Source organism: Varanus komodoensis, unplaced genomic scaffold, assembly GCF_004798865.1.
Source record: "Varanus komodoensis strain SLA01 unplaced genomic scaffold, ASM479886v1 scaffold1, whole genome shotgun sequence".
In the NCBI taxonomy this organism is placed as follows: domain Eukaryota; kingdom Metazoa; phylum Chordata; class Lepidosauria; order Squamata; family Varanidae; genus Varanus; species Varanus komodoensis.
In genome coordinates this window covers 68069875-68087482 of record NW_025335268.1, presented here as the reverse complement: position 1 = coordinate 68087482, position 17608 = coordinate 68069875, and the positions used below count along the sequence as shown (strand labels likewise).

Below are 17608 nucleotides of genomic sequence, written 5' to 3'. Positions count from 1 at the left end.
ATGTATTTGACCACTACATGAAAAAGTTCATCAGGAGGGCTTTAAGCTAAACCATATGAGGGAGGGAGATATGCAGCACAGCAGACCATCACCTGCCTTCTGTATCTCAACAAAGAAAAAACTGCAAGCAGTGCCCAACACCAGTCTCCCCAAAAATGTGAGAAGAAAACCAGAGCACAATAAGAATGAACTTAATTGTCTCTGCACCAGTGCCCAGGGTATGAGAAACAAACAACACAAATTTGAGCTCCTAGTACATGAGGGCAATTATGATCTTATAGGAATAACTGAAACTTGGTGAATGACTCACATGACTGGAACTCTACTATTGATGGATACAACCTGTTCAAGAAAAATAGGACACAAAGGGAGATGGAGACACACTGTATGTGAGACACATACATCTGCACAGAAATACAAGTAGAGGAATTAGTAGCTCCATTGAAAGCATCTTTCTTAAAGGGAGTAAAAATAAGAAACATAGTAATTGGTGTCTATTAACAACCACCCAGTCAAAAAGAGGATAAGGATGCAACCTGTGAAAAGTAACTTGCCAGCATTTCCAAGAAGAAAGATATAGTCATCATGGGGGGCTTCAGTTTCTGCCAAACATGGTCCCCCAAGAGATTCCTGACATGCGGTGCTGACAACTTCCTCCAACAGAAGGTAGAGGAAGTAATGAGAAAATCAGCTATCCTCAATTTAATACTAACTAATAGGGAGGGCCTGGTAGACAAAACAGCAGCTGTGGGAACTCTGGGGAAAGTGACTATGTGATACTCAAATTCTCAATTATAAGGGAGACAAAGGTTAACTGCAGCCAAACACATATCCTGGACTTCAAGAAAGCCAACTCTGATGAACTCAGAACAATGATAAGCAAAATGCCATGGCAACTCTTTCTTAAGGGAAAAGGAATCCAAGATGGGTGGGAAATATTGGGGGGGGGATTTATCCACGCACTGTAACGAACAATTCCAACTAGAAAAAAATGTAGAAGACAAAAGAGGAAGCCCACAGGGCTCCACAAAAAATTGACAGCCGGAAAGAAAAAAACATGTACAGGAAGTGAAAGCAGGACCAGGCCGCAAAAGAAGAGTATAAACAAATAGCAAGGAATGGCAGGGATGGCATCAAAAAGGCTGAAGCAGGAACTGAACTGAGAATAGGAAAGGATACTAAGAACAACAACAAAGCCTTCTTCAGATACATCCAAAACAAAAGACATGTGAAAGAGAAGGGTGTCCAGCTACTTAAAGTTGGTGGAAGATGAGAAGAAAAAGGCAGAGGTGCTCAATTCCTACTTTGCCTCAGTCGTCTCCCACAAGTAAATTTACAATCAAGAGGAAGTACAAGCTGAAAGTGAGAGATGGCAGCCCATGATTGACAGACAAATGGTCGAGGAATACCTAGATGGAATAAACATGTTCAAATCTTTACGGCCTGATGAACTCCATCCCTGAATCATAAAAGAGCCAGTGGAGGAACTCTTGGAAGCACTGCTATTTTCTTCGCTAAATCTTGGAAAACAGAGGACATGCCAGAGAACTGGAGAAGGGCTAACATTGTCCCTATCTTCAAAAAGGGGAAAAAAGATGGACCTGTGAACTACAGGCCAGTTAGTATAACATCAATCTCTGGAAAAATTCTGGTGAAAATTATTTAAAAAATCAGTCTGCAAGCACTTTGAAGAAAATGCAGTGATTAATAGAAGCCAACATGGATTTATCAAAAATAAATCCTGTCAAACTAATTTAATCTCATTTTTTGACTGGGTAATCTCTCAAATGGAAAGCAGGAACACTGTGGGCATAATCTACTTAGACTTTAGCTAAGTTTTCAGCATTGTGCCCCACAACATTCTTATAAGAAAATTAGCAAAAGCTGGACTAGATAGAAGTCAATTTTGGATCCACCTAAAAGTTTTTCTAAGTCAGATGGAAAGAATGCTCATCAATGGCACCTTCTCAGACTGGAGGAAGGTAACTAGTGGGGTGCTGCAGGGTTCAGTCCTGGGCCAAGTGCTCTTCAACATATTTATTAATGATTTAGATGAGCAAGTACAAGGAAAGATAATCAGATTTGCAGATGATACAAAACTGGGTGGAATAGGAAACATCCTAGAAGACAGAACTAAGATCTAGGGCAAACTTGAATGCTGGGCTAAAAGCAGAAGAATACAATTCAGTAAGGACAATTGCCAAGTCCTCCACCTAGGAAAAAGATACCAGATTTATTGATACAAGATGGGGAATACATGGCTCAACACTACTGAAAAAGAAAAAGATTGCTGAGTAATTGTGGACAACAGGCTAAATATGAGCCATCAATGCGATGCAGCTGCCAAAAAGGCAAATGCTATTTTGAGATGCATTAATAGTATTACTTCCAAATCATGTGAAGTGGTAGTTCCCCTGTGCTCCTTGCTAGTCAGACCCCATCTGGTATAGTGTGTCCAGTTCTGGGCACCAAGATTTAAGAAAGATGCAGAAAATTTAGAGCCAAGAGGAAGACAACAAAAATGATCCAAGGTTTGAAAATACTGCCCTATGAGAAAGAGACTGAGGGAACTGGGCATGTTCAGCCTTGAGAAGAGAAGACTGAGGGGGGACATGATATCCCTCTATAAGTATCTCAAAGGCTGTCACAAAGAGGAAGGTAGAGATCTCTTCTTGCTGATGTCAGAATGTAGTACACGGAATAATTGCAACAACCCAGATTCAGGCTGGACATCAGGAAAAGCTTCCTCACTGTCAGAGCAGTAGGACAGTGGAACCAGCTGCCTGGAGAGTTGGTGGGCTCTCCCACACTAGAGACTTTCAAAAAGAAACTGGACAGCCATCTGAGTGGGACGGTATAACATGGTGCCCTGCAACCCTTCAGGCCCAACCCTCCACCAACTCTACTATGATCTCCTTTTTGAGATAAAGAGTAGTGTGTCTTCCTACAAGAGAATGACTGGTTTCTCATGAAGGGAGAAAGAAAAGTTCTATGTGTGGCACTTCCATGCTACTTCATTACTGTAATGATACAACAAATTCTACCAAACAGAACCCTTCCAAGAAATTCCTAACATCTGTTGCTGAAAAATTCCTTCTACAGAAAGTGGAGGAAAGAACTAGAGGGATGGCTGTTCTTGACTTGGGAAGAACTAGTGGACAAAGCGACAGTTATGCAGACTCTGAGAGAAAGTAACCATGCCATATTTGAATTCTCGATTCTAAAGGAAGCAAAAGACAAACATAACCAAAGACATCCCCTGGATTTTAGGAAAGCTGATTTTAATAAACTGAGAATAATGTTAAGTAAAGTTCCATGGCAAGACTGAAAAAAGGAGTCCAAGATGAGTGGGTATTTTTAAAGAAGAAAATTCTAAAGGCACAATTACGAACAATTCCAACAAGGGAAAGGGGTAGAAGACAACAGAAGAAGTCCATGTGACTTCACTGAAAGCTTAGAGATAATCTGAAAATAAACAAGGACAGGTATAGGAAATGGAAGGAAGGCCAGGCTACAAAAGACGAGTACAAGCAGGTAGCATGGAATTGCAGGGATTGCGTCAGGAAGGCTAAATCTAGGAATGCACTGAGGTTAGTGAGGGATACTAAAAGGAACAAAAAAGTCTTCTTCAAATATGTCCATAATAAAAAAGAGGAAAGGAATGTGGTTCAGCTATTCGGTATGGATGGCAAAATGATAGCAGGTGACAAAGAAAAGGCAGACATGCTCAATTCCTACTTTGGTTCAGTCTGTGGATTCTTTTCCTTCCCCCATTGTATGAGCCTAGTCTATGTTATGTATGAACTATGCATCCTAGAATTTCCTTGACCCGTGCTGGCATTTTCTGTGCAGTTAACAAGGAGCTGTTTCAGTTAGTAAATTGACAGGCCCCAGAAGGCCCTAAAGGAAAGCCCCTTAAAATTTACATGGCCCAAATGAAGAAAAATCTTACATTTAGCTCGGAAGATACCTGTGTATAAATCAGCTATTCTTAAACTACAGATTTAAAAGCCTGTTAGAAATTTATGCCACTGGATTTCAGTGATAACAATTATTTAAGGATTCTGGAAGTTTATAGAGTAGTCCTAAATTTCCTGAAATAATAATCAGCAATTCCTATTAAAATACAGGTGTCATTATATTGCTTTGCCAGAATAGATACTGTAAGTGTTTTGAAAGTGCAACTCCAAGTGCTTTTATCTGAGTTCTTACCTTTTTAAAATAAAATAAAATAAAATAAAATAAAGAGCAGACATTACTTTAAGTTGTGCCTAGCAAGTGCTTTTCATTCTTATTCTGTAGTAGGGGTAGAGGTAGGGGCAGGGGCCCCAATCCAAATCAGGGCCCAAATGTAGAGATGAGTAAGGGCTTTAACCCTTCCATTCTGCCTTACTTGGGACCTGATCTTGATCAGGGGGCCTGAACATGCAATTTCTATTGTATAATAGTGACACATAAAGGAAATGGAGGTGTTGCACAATAGCTTCAGATGGATAGACTCCATGTGTTTTCCTATGAACAGACAAATCTGGGACTTATGTATACATTCTGCTACTAGCAGCCATCCAACTATTAGTCCATATTGCCTCGATGACCCATCTGCTAAGGGCACATCTCTTATCAGCTATCATTCGCCAGCATTTTAGAATTTAAGTGAGCATGGAAAGTTCTTGATAAAACATGATAGACTGAAAGGTGTCTTGTTAATTGAATTATATTGCTGTGGTGCAAAATTGCACTTTTGTGATCAGCCACCACACCACCTTGGTAACATGTAGCAATTCCAAATCATATAGACACATATAGCATGCATAGTGAGATCAGCAACAAATGCCCTTCTCCGGGAACCCTCTGTGAATGATATTAGGAGGGTGAGTACCCGGAGGAGGGCTTTCTCTGCGGTTGCGCCCCATCTATGGAATGCGCTCCCCAGAGAGGTCCGCCTGGCGCCGTCGTTATTTGTTTTTCGGCGCCAAGCTAAGACCTTTTTATTTAAAACTTATTTTAATTGTTAATTTATTATGTAGGATTTTTAATAATTTTTAAGCTGAGATGCACCGGGTTTTAATATTTTTAGTGTATAATTTTTATATGATCTTGTTTGTTTTTGTTGTGAGCCACCCCGAGGCTTTGTTGTGATGGGGGCAGCATAGAAATGTTTTAAATAAATAAATATGTCCATTAGTTCTGCTACTGTGGGCTTGGGAAACACTCAGAAACTCTGGGGTCCATATATGATCAGTGGTTTTACTTGTCACTGAAATGGCTGCAAGGCAATTGCTCTGGAAACATAAGAAATCTCAGAGATGGATGATGGATGAAGTCAGTGTTCATTCCTCTAGCCATGTTCAGGCAAGTTGATTTTGAACATAACCATTCTCATATGTCCTGACATTTTCTGTGCTGACCAGGGCTTATAGGAGTTATAGTTCAAGACATGTGGAAGACACCAGGTTGCTGACTTTGCCTCCAGCATATCATGCTATTCCTAATGCTGGGAATAGCAAGAACAATAAACTTGCATCTCCATTGATCAATGGGGCCTGGAGCAGCAGGAGATTGCACAGACTTGACCTTCATGTGAAAGAAGTTGTTTCCTTTCCTGGTTTTCCTTTCTGGCAGAATATTGGTGACAGACATTGATAGAGGAGTTCCTATGCCATTGATGTTCCCAACTATACTTCCAGTGACAACAGAGGAATGCTTTCCCTTCCTTGTAGGGGAAACCAGCCATGAGGAACTTGTTCTTTTTGTTCCTGAGTTAAGAATAAACTGCATGCCTGACATGCAGATTGTGTACTGGGCCCCAGGGCCTAATGTGTCATGAACCAGACCCTCCCCTGCAACCTCTTTCTTTTCTCCCTCCAAAGGTTCTAAATACAGTATTTTATTACATTAAAAGACCATGTGGGACTGGCTTTGCGATACAAAGAAGGTGATGATGAGTCATTAGCAAAAAATATCCGAGTTAATGAGCCAACTAATTAGAGGCCATACTGCTCAAGTGGAAAAGTTAATTCCAAAGCTGAATCCCCTTCCTTCCTTCTCCATCAAGTTGAAGTTAGCTCCATCCTCAGGGAGGTTCCCATTGCTTACGGGCCACATGGTGGGAACCCAGGAGGTTATGTAATTGCTTAGTTCTCTTGACCTGGCTTCAAACAATAGGATTAATTAAATTATATATTTCCCCCATAACCAGAGGTGGCTTGCATCTCACCTGCTTGCTTGGCTTATCTCAAAGCTCACTGGCCTTGGCACCTAAACTAAGAATTCTGACCCCTGCTCTTCTTCCAGTTCAGATTCAGAGTCTGAGGAATCCACCTTGGAATGCTGTATTTTGAGAGAAGCAGGCCCAGTCCCTAAATTCTGCTTCCCTCCTGCCCTCTGTAAGAAAACAGATCTCTTTAGATACCAGTGTGGGGAAATGGAGGGAAAGCAAAGGGTTCCTTGAGAAAGGTGAGATGTCCTTCCCTCTGAGGAAGACAGGAAGTGTTTCATTTCCTAGTAGCAGCAGAGCTGCTAAATGCACTTGACTCTAGACACCAACCCTTCTTGCACTGTTTCAGGCAATGACAAAAGCAGCTAATATGTCACATGCGCTTTACAGGGCAGTGTGTTGCAATTCAACAGCCTCTGCCTGTATAGGAAATGAGCCGAATTAATGAAAACTACCCAGCAAAATTTCCTCGGCACAGCCAACTGTATCGTGTTCATGTGGGTGATTCTGAAAACTGGCCAGCTGCTGCTTCCACCTCCTCCCCTGTTGTTGCCAGCACACTCACTCACATGGGTGACAGAACAAGGAGCACACTCTGGATCTTGTCTGGCTCTCGCTTCACATGGCAAGAGGAGAGACTCATCCCCGTCACTTACAACACGCTCCCTCCCCCGCAGAACTATTATCAGAAAACATGAATAAACTGCCTTATGTCACTGGGTTTGTCAAAAGCAAGTTAAGAACCAAAATAGGCTGGAGTATGAAATAGGGCAATGGTGCAATAGAAAGGACACACGCAGAATTCAGTTATTGACGAGTGAGGGTTTCTTTGTAGTGTTCAGAATAATTTGACAGGACTGGTAGCGGGGTAGAAAAATGCATTTTTGACTTCTGCTGTGTAATTTACTTGGAGGTGAAATAAATTAAATTCTTTTTAACTTCTATACAAATTAGGAGGAATCCCTTTTTTGGTTCCTCTGTGGTTGTATTTGTCTTATTATGCATGAACATCTTTGACACACTTTTATTGGATTTGTTATATTGTTGTCTGTTGAACTGTGACTGCAATAAATAATTCTTTTTTTATGCATTCTTACTAAGTGGAAGTAAGGCCTATTAGAATAGCAGTGGGCAAATGGTAGGTCATGATCTACCAGTAGATCACAGGGTAGTTTGGAGTAGTTCATCCAAGATTTTTGATTGCCATTTGTTTAGCAATAGGAAAAACAAAATGATACTATCAGAAGGAGAAAAGGAGAAAGTGAAATCCTTCCCTTTTGCACTAAATTATACTGAAATGAACAAACCATGAGAGGGGTTGCTAGGCACAACTTAAATATCTGTTCTTTATTTTAAAAAGGTAAGAACTCAGATAAAAGTACTTGGATTTGCACTTTCAAAACACTTACAGTATCTATTCTGGCAAAGAAATATAATGACACCTGTATTTTAATAGGAATTGCTGATTATTATTTCAGGAACTTCCATTTACTTTTCAGAACAAACTCCTGAGCTCAGAGTCCTTTAATTCTCTTTAATTCTTTTGCAGCAGAAAAAATAAAAATAAGCTAGAAAAAATAAAAATAAGCTAAGTAAAATCTATAAATTTGAAGTCTTCTCACTCTTGTTCTAAAACTGTTAAAAACAGAAAAGATCTCACTTTTCTAATTTAGTCAATAAAACATTAGTTAGAAATATGGTAATTTTGTGCACTATTCCAATGGATAGTGTTTCATTAAAACCAGCTTCCTCTTAACATCCCTGGGGAAATTGCTCATGTAGATTGTTCCTGGACCTTTGACACATGTAGCCCCTGATCTCCATATTGCCCCAACTTGATGAAGAAGACTGCTGCATTCTCTATCTTGAGGAAGAAATTAATTGCATTGTTCATGGGAGCTGATTTTCATAGATACAAAATCTCATAGATGCAAACTTTTTACAAGCCACCGATGAGTTAGTGTTCCTCCTCTAATTCATTTTTAGCACATTTATTCATGCAAACTCATAGAGTTGGAAGGGATCTTGGAGATCAGATAGTCCAGTCCCTTGCTCAATACAGGCTGTGAAATGCAGGAAGCAGCTACAAATCTCTGGAAAAAGATTTGTTCAACTTCTGCTTAAATATCTTGAATGAAAGAAAACCCGCTGCCACTTCCTGAAGCAACGTCAAAAAGAAAACAATACCTGTCAAAATTCTGGAGATCATCAAATTCAATCTCTTATAAACAAGAAATTTCTTTCCCCTTCCTGCTGCAGTGTCAGTACAGACCATCCTCAATCCAGTCTCCCTTACACTGCCAAATTTCAGTTCAGTCCTTTGAGCTATATTCTGCAATACATCTTAGAATATAGATGTATTAGGCACCTACTGCCTAATTTTTGGTGGTAATAGCAGAACATGATTACCTATTATATGACCGTGACCATGACTCAGAATATCTAAATGTGGCCTTCTACTTAGAACTGTAGAGCAGGGAGGGGGCACAATATATTAGACCATCCTCCACTCCGAATTGGGACAGCCTCAGTCGAAAATACTCCTGCCATTTCTGATGCCATGTGTCATCAATAAAAAACTGAGTAGGTTACAGTTCTCAAAAGTGTGTTGGAAAGTTGTTGCATAGACAGAACAATTTAAAGAAAAACTAATTCAAACACTCTGAAGAGACCACAGCTTGCAGCCTCTCAAACATCTTTGGTGGGTGGGTATTATTACAGGTACATTCTACTGCTGTAAGTGTTGGTAAGATCTAGTCTGAGGAATCTCTCACGCTGTTTCTTCATGGTTTTCTTTTCAGATGGCATCTTATTCACATACTTTCTTGACAAAAATATATTACAAGCAAAAATTCAATTTAAACTACTATTTCTTAACTGGGACATGTGGTGCAGGGGCACACGCAAGATCATCTCCAAATCTGGGAGCTGGGGTGAGGGTAGTCATTTAGAACCTTTGATGGCAAATGGGTGGGCATTCATGATTTTAGATTTTAGGCAGCCTCTTCTGCCCTCTTGCAATGGCTTATAACAGCTAACAGGGGAGAACTACTGCATTCTGCCTGCTCTGCCATGAGATTAAAATCTCAGATCCTGAATTTCTCCCCCAGGCCCTTTTTGACGTAAGTGGTGCATAGCAAAGAAGAGCTGAGCTGGAATGACAGCTCCCCACATGAAGCAAAATCAGCATTGATGGGAAAAAATGCACCCCTGTCCATTGACAATGAGACACAAGTGCATGCATTGAGTTTCCCGAAAGAAAGCAACAGAAGGCAAAGTGAGACACAGTATAGACAAATGGAGAAGTAGTTTGCTAATTCCAACCGTTCTTTGTGGTACTAGTGTATGAAGCTGCAGTTCACAAATAAGGCTTGCTAGTCTCCAAAGAGAACCCTAACAGACAGGAGAGCAACTTACAGTCATCCCCTTGCCATTAGGAGTAAGTAGTGAAGTGGCCAAGTTTGCACCTGATACTACACTTTTTAGGGTGGTTAAAACCAAAAGGGGTTGTGAGGACTCCAAGGGATCTCTCAAAGCTGGGAAACTGGGCATCAAGATGGTGATTGCAGTTCACTATAAGTAAATGTAAAGTAATGCATATTGGGGCAAAAAAATCCCAACTTCAAGTATACACTGATGGGATCTGGACTAGTGGTAACTGAGTAAGGAAGGGATCTTGGGGTGGTGGCAGACAGAGTGATGAAATTGTCGGCCCAGCACACAGCTGTTGTGAGGAAGGCAAATTCCATGCTAGGCATAATTAGGAATGAAATAGAAAATGCAGCTGCCATAATCTTACTTCCCTTATACAAACCTTTGGTGTGACTATACTTGGAATATTGTGTTCAGTTCTGGTTGCCTTATCTGAAAAGGGGCAATGAGTTGAAAAAAGTACAGAGAAGGGCAACAGAAATGATCAGGGGACTCAAGCAGCTCTCCTGTGAGGAGTAGCTACAACAACTGGGACCATGACAGAAGTGTTTAAAATAATGTGTGGTATGGAGCAAGTAAAGGAGGAGACTTTTTTTTCCCTCTCCCACTGAATCCAGGGTCATCCCATGAAGCTGATTGGTGGGAGGTTCAGGACAGATGAAAGGAAGCATATATGCACATAGTGTATGGTTAAACTATGGAATTTGCTGCCATGGGAAGTGGTGATGACCTCCAATCTGAAGGTCTTTAGAAAGGGGTTGAAGAAATTCATGGAGGAGGAGGCTATTGGTGGCTCCTAGCCTTGCTGGCTATGTGCTACCTCTGTCAGAGCTGGCTTGTCTGCATACAGTTGTTGCGAAGGAGCTTGAACAGGAGGAGGTCTTGCTCCCATCCTGCATGAGGGATCCTGTGGGCAGCCGATTTGTCCCCACGTGTACAGAGCGCTGGACTAGATGGCCCTTTGGTCTGATCCAGCAGGGCTTTTCCTATGTTTTATGTCCACATGCTGTTCATCAGCCCAGAACATACCTGCTTTGTAACATCTTTATAATACCTGAAAGAAGTGGAAGCTGTGTCTGGGACGTTTACTGCCTTTTATTAGATATACAGCTCAGCCTGAGGGTCTGAGGGTCTAGTTTTCTACAAACTAATTGTCCATCGTTAAGAAAGACCAATGTTCAGCTTTCCCCCCTCTTCTGTAAACAACAAATTGTTTGATTTTTCCTGGTCTCTGCCATCAATGAACCCCTTTGGATGATTTGGTACATCAGAAACTGTATTGTGTATTATACACTGAAGCAAAGCTCCTACTGATGTTACTAAAAGCTTTGCTAAGTAATGAGTCCAGGGTCAAGTCTATGATCTTTGAAATCCTTTTAAACAGATGCTGTACTCGACATAGTATTTCTGTCTAATAAAAGTATCCACTTTTGCCTTTGCACTTTACCTTTATTGGAAATGTATATTACCAACTTGAAAGTATCGTGATTATCACAAGAGTCAGGTTTTTGGCATCTTACTGGTTTCTGGCCAACAGCTGAGGTATTTGAAGCCAAATGACTGATCTCCCAGAACGAGTGGCTTGCATTCATTAACTGGCCCTTATCTTCTGCAGAACAGCTGTTCCTAACATATCATCTTACCGTAAGGGAATTGTGTGGCCCTAATGGGTTTTGTGGCCACAGGTGGACATGTTGAGTGAGTACATTTCAGGTGATACATTCCTCTCTCGAGATATGAAGTATGCAAGGTGACATTCAAGGAATTAGCCTTTGGATCAGGACCCTCACAAGAGGAAGACAGGAGGGCTTCAGCCCTTTGCCTCCAGCTGAAGGCCCAATCCGGGTCATAAGCCCAATGTGGACCTTCTCAGGGGCTACTCTTCGGCTGCAGATCTCCTTCCTCTCTGTGCCAGCAGGCATGTAAGCTGGTCTGCTATTGGAGGAGTTATTAAATGGGTCAGTGCTTTTAATTAAGATTTTGTTTTTAATCCAGATTTTAATGTCAGCCTTTTTTGTGTGCTGTTCTTCAACAGAAAGGCAGGATCTTACACATGTATGAGTGTTTGTGGAGGGAGGGCTCATTTCCACCAATGGAAGATTCCCTAGCAGGTACTGCATTCCAGATTGAATTTCCAGCCCATGCTAAGGGGCAAAGAATAACCCCCACCTGTACTTCTGCTAGAGTCTTAATCTATATCAGTCCTCCAATCGCTATATACTTTTTAAAAATGTCCATGCAAAGGGAATTTTATTGATCGAGTACACAAAAAAAGGGTGAAACCATAAATGCAGCATCTTATGCAACCACTCTGCGTAATTTAAGAGAAGCAATTAAAGAAAAAAGGTGGGGAAAACTGACCACAGGTGTGTTGCTTCTTCATGACAACGCATCCGTTCACACAGCGCATGTTTTGAAGGCTGCTGTGCGAGACTGTGGTTTCGAAGAAATAAACCACCCACCCTACAGCCCGGCCCTGGCCCCCAGTGCCTACTACCTATTCCCGAATTTAAAAAGAGATCTTTGTGGAAAGTGATTTTCTGACGATGAAGAACTCAAGGCGGCAGTTAACACACATTTTTTAGACTAGGAGGAAGGGTATTTTTACAGGGAACTGAAAAGTTAATTTCTAGCTGTGATAAGTGTATTGAAGTTATGGGGGATTACATTGAAAAATAAAAACTATTTCAATTTATTATTCCTTTTTCTTCAAGCTGATACCAAGAATACATTGAACGCCCCTCGTAGTTGCACCTTAGAAATATGTATTAGAGCTTAATATTGCTTTTATTTGAAATATATTTTACACTCATATTTTAAAGCAGTGTTTATTTCTAAGTCACTCTGTTAAACGTTGCAGAAAAGCAGGGTAACAGTTCCCCAAGCACACACACATCATATTCAGAAAGGCTACGTAACCCAGCAGCCTGGGATTTAACAACTTCAGAGTTAACAAAAGCATCAAAGAATACTTGTGAGTGATTGACCGGCAGAAGAAGGATAGGGCTCTTCATTGCTCCTTTGCTAGCCAACAGTGTTTCCATGCTAGCCACACAGGAATGGAGTATAGCAATCCCACAACCAGCACAGAAACACAGTGAGCTGGGGGAGAGATGGATCATTCAAGTCTTCCATTACTATTCTCCTGCATTTCTTTGTTTGGCTGTGGAGGGAAGCAGTCCATTCCTTCTCTGACAGTCTGTTCTGCTGGTTACGGAGAGAAGAAAAACCCTTCTTCCGTGGCTACCATGTGAACGTAAGGGTTAAATACATTGTTTTGGTAATGGCTGTCTGCTAATGAAGCAGGACCTTCTCCCTTCCTCCCCAAAATGTTCTCTGCAGAGTTTCTCAGATTTTCTGTGTGTGAGAGGAGTTGTACTGGGAGTGGGAATTGTCTTGTTCCTAGTTCCATTGACAGAACTGCTTCTACTGAAAGAATGACAGTGTTGGATGCAACCCTTGCTGCATTCCACATCCACCAGACCACTTGGCAGAGGCACTTTTTAAAAACTCACCTGGTTACTTGTGTCTTCACAGGCTAGTAAGAAAAAGGCTAATACAGTCTCGTAACCTGTGTGTGCTTGTGTTCAAGATGGGTACAGCTGTCCTGAATTAAAAATGCTTGAGGATGCAGGTAGTGATACTGTATGCTTGAATGCTGCCTCATTCAAAGAAGAAGAAATGCTCTACAACATGCAAACATGTGACAACATAAGTATATGGAAAATGAGAATGTCTGAAGCTATTCCGTCTTTTTGACATGCAATCTTTTGGCATGTCGAGAGATTATTAGGTGGGGGAGCATCAACCATGCACATTCTGGGCCAGCAATTTCCAAGATGGACTTACAAATGAAATTGCTAAACACCTCTTACACTTTACCATAATTTCTTTCCAGCCTGTGATGACCAGCAGAGACATTTATGTTAACAGAGTGGCATTAGTTTTTAATTCATATTCACTATATTTCCTATGTCTGGTAATCTGAGCAAACATTGAGAAGTTGGAATAGAAATAGGAAAGTATAGTGAGTATACTTGATTGGGACCCTCAGTATATTTTGAGATTTTATCCAGTAGTTCACTAGGTTGGCAAATCAATGCTGATAAGCTATTGTCATGCTAGATCATCACCAGCCTAAAGCAACATCTCAGAAGTAGCCTTAAATATAGACAAGCAACAGGTGCTCTTAATCATACATGGGTATATTTTCTGAAAATTTCTTTGACTGAGTCATCTAATTTTGTGCACTAAGTCATTGACATGTGGGCGCAACGCATTTTGTAAGGTTTACTTTACTGTCATTTCATCCCATCTAAAGTTTTTTTCTGAGCTAATGAAAATACCTTTAAATTCTGACCCTTTTCAAGTTGTGTCCATTATTTCAGTTACCATGATGTTCAACCTCTTATTTTGTTTAACCTAGTTTTAATCTCACACTCATTAAAAGTTTTTATATAACATTTTGAAGGATTGTTGCTGTTTACTGTACCTTTAAAAAAATCTAAAATATTGTTGTGATTGTGTTTATTTACTTGATAATTTCTGCATATGTCAGTTCTCTTAAATAATTTCTTCTGCTAGTTATATGTCATATCCTTAGGTTAGTTTTACCTAAATTACAGGTCCTCCTGTGTAACTGATCTGCTGGTTAAACATGCTCCTATGTACAACTCAGAAAGCTTTTTCACAGAAACTTACACAACTTTAAACAAATTTCCGTTTTTCTGTGACATTTAGAATGTTCCAGTCAGACCCTGATGCAGCATAGGTGTATAAAGTCATTGTTAGCACTTTTAACTTTTCACAGGTATAAATTGCTATTTGGCACTTAAAGGGAGTGGAAAATTAAATCCCCTTTTCCTATTTCCAGCCTCTGTAATAAGTCTGTTTACCAGAACATTTCTGTAACAGCAGCAATGACAATAATAGTTTTGTTTTTGTTTAGAACTGGAAACAAGACGGTTGAAGAAACCAAGTACAGATATAGTATTGGTGTTTGTCCTCATAACTGGAGTTATTGTTTGCGTTGGCGTGATCTTTGCAATAATCTTCATCATTCTTAATTGGTAGGTTGATAAACCTAAGTGTAAATTGTATCAGGTCAGCTACACCCCATCCTCAGAAGTTCAGTTTAATCAGGGCATGGAATGGGATGATGTGTAAACTCCAGAAAGTATCTGTAGTATGTTCAAGTACAAACAGGGATCCATGGCAGGAAATCTTGTTCAGACATGCTTCACTGGTACTAAAGGAGAGAACAGGATTTCTAACAGTGCTAGACATTTCATTTGAGATTAAAAGTCAAAATGACATACCCCCATATGCATATGCATTGTTTGATTGATGGCATAATTAGTTAATTCTAGAAAGAGGTTGCCTTTCCAGAATTTGTCTCTGAAGGCAACTTTTTCACATAGCCTCCTTTCAAATGCATCTAGAGCTTGTTTAACTGGTAAAGGACAATGCAGAGGCTTACCTACAGAGAGCCAAATGGCATTACAAAGCAAGTGGACCTTAAGAAGAGTGTTTGTGGAAGAGAGGAATTAGCTTGACAGGTCTGGGAGTTATGCAGGGGGAAACTGTTCCATGCACAAAAGACAGCATGGCAAAATGCACAGTGAAAGGAATTAAGGAAGTTCAGGCTTGTGAGGAATTGCATTCGTGACAAATAAGATAAGAAAACTTAAAGGAGAGAGCATTAAGCCAAGAGTTCAAATGACAGTAGTAGATTGGGCATCATTGAAGAATGACAGAAAAACATTGCTTTTATTTTAATGAATGAATGGCTATATTTATATGGTTTGGGAAAGAAATTTGTTTTTGGGAAGTGCCATGGCTTAGCAGTAGAGGATTCGCTTTGCATGAGAAGGTTCCTATCTCTGGGTAAAACTTGGAAAGCTCCTGCCTGAAACACTGGAGGATTAGTGCTAGTCAGCGTAGATTGACCAATGATCTCATTCATTTGGAGTAGCTTCTTCACCATAAAGATGATTTGAAAGATGGTTGAAAGATGGTTTGAAAGTGGCCATGCTATTCATGGTATATACACTCATCCCCCTTCCTAAGGTCTGATGATAAATCCTTTTTGATCAGAACTCCATTTATCCCATGGAGTTCCGCAGGGCTCAGTTTTATCCTCCATGCTATTTAACATCTGCATGAAACTACTGGGAGAGGTTATCCAGAGGTGATGCTGATGACACCCAGCTCTACCTCTCTTTTACATCTAGTCCAGGTGAGGCAATGGATATTATGAATCAAGGTCTGGGCTTGGTAATGGATTGGTTGAGGGCCAGTAAACTGAAGCCTAATCCAGATAAGATACTGTTGCTGGAGGGATCTTCTGTCCAGATGGGTGACATTGTACCTGTCCTGGGTTGCACTCTCCTTATAGGACAGGTTTGGGGGTGCTTGTGGACCCTTAGTTATCACTAGAATTTCAGGTGGATTTGGTGGCCTGAAACACCCTTTATCAGCTTAGGCTGATTTACTAACTGCAACCCTATCTGGACAGACAGAATGTAGCACAGTAATCCACGCTCTGGTAACCTCATGTTTGCATCATTGTAAAACTCTCTATGTAGGGCTGCCTTTGAAGATGGTTTGGGAACTTCAGTTGGTCCAGTATAGGGCAGAGAGTCTGCTGATGGGGACTGTCCAATACAAACATAAAACGCCAGTCCCCTATCAATTTCACTGGCTTCCAATTGAAATCCAAGCCCAATTCAAAGTGTTAACATTAAGATTTAAAGCCCTGAATGGCTTGGGGCCAGGAGCATCTTTTCCCATATGTGCCTACCCAGACCCTAAGATCATCACCTGAGGTTCTTCTTAGAGTGCCCCCTCTGAGGGAAACAAAGGGTGGCTGTGAGAAGAAGGGCCTTTTTGATAGTTGCACCCTGATCCTGGAACCAGCTCCCCAAAGAGGTTCACCTGGTACCCTCTTTATACTCTTTTCAGTGCCTGACAAAGACCTATTACTTCTGATTGTTGTAGTTTACATGATTAATTTACTATTATTCATTGTGTATGTTTTTGTTACTATTATATTTTGTAACCTTCCCAGAGAGTCATCTGGGCTAATGGGTGGGATAGAAATTTATTAAATCAAAAATGTGGTTAAATTTGCCTTATTATTTACTTGTTACTTTTCTTGTAGGGCTGCTGTAAAACTATTCTGGCAAACCAAAGTTTGGCGAACTAAAGATGAGTCAAGTTCAATGAGAACCTCATCAGGGCCGGTACCCACAGTAGAAACATCTCAGTTCTCACAATTAGAAAGCGCAGTGCAGGAGCAGGTGTCCTACAATGAATGGAATGCACCACCAGAAGCAGAAGGCGAATAGAGACATCATTACAAAATAAAGATTATTTTTAAAGAGAAACTGTAATAAAATACATTCAAAATATTAAAAGTTCCAGTTCTGGGAAGTGCTTTGTGCTGCTTGGTGAACTTTGTTTGGGAACACTGAATCATTGCATCACCCAGATTTCAAGTTTTATTCCTGCTCTCAAAACTACTGTGGTTCACCAGGGGCTTCTGCCTCTCTGTTTTTGAAAACCAGATGTTCTAATAAGGTGATAGCAAACTCTCACAATAAATACATCAGCACTCCAGTTCTCAACCTTACGCTGGCATATCTTTATGTGATGTATTTGATGAGATTGTGATGGTCAAGTTCAGAATGTAAGACAGCCAAAAAAAGTTTGTCCTGGTGCATATTCATACAGGCTACAAACCAACATTTACCCTCTCAAGATCATTCTAATCAAGGGATCTAAGAGCATTTAACTTTGCATTGCTGTGTAGCATTGATGTTTAACAGGTCTTTTATGGAGTTCATCAGCTGTGTACTGATACTCATGTTATCCACCTTCTTCACCCAGAGCCAAAATGATGTATCCTTGGGATAGCCTTCCACCTGGCCCACCTATAGTTGATAAGACAAGCCATGG

At 40.5% G+C, this 17608-nt stretch overlaps 1 protein-coding gene across 1 annotated transcript in view; it reads left to right on the top strand.

The window, feature by feature from the left end:
- Positions 1–16998, top strand: part of SPACA1 (sperm acrosome associated 1) — a 40944-nt gene extending 23946 nt beyond the window's left edge. Inside the window, exons 6-7 of the mRNA XM_044430361.1 lie at positions 14598–14718; positions 16812–16998. Of these exons, the coding sequence (XP_044286296.1) occupies positions 14598–14718; positions 16812–16998 (308 nt within the window). The remainder of the gene's footprint in view (positions 1–14597; positions 14719–16811) is intronic.
- The last annotated feature ends 610 nt before the right edge of the window (positions 16999–17608 follow it).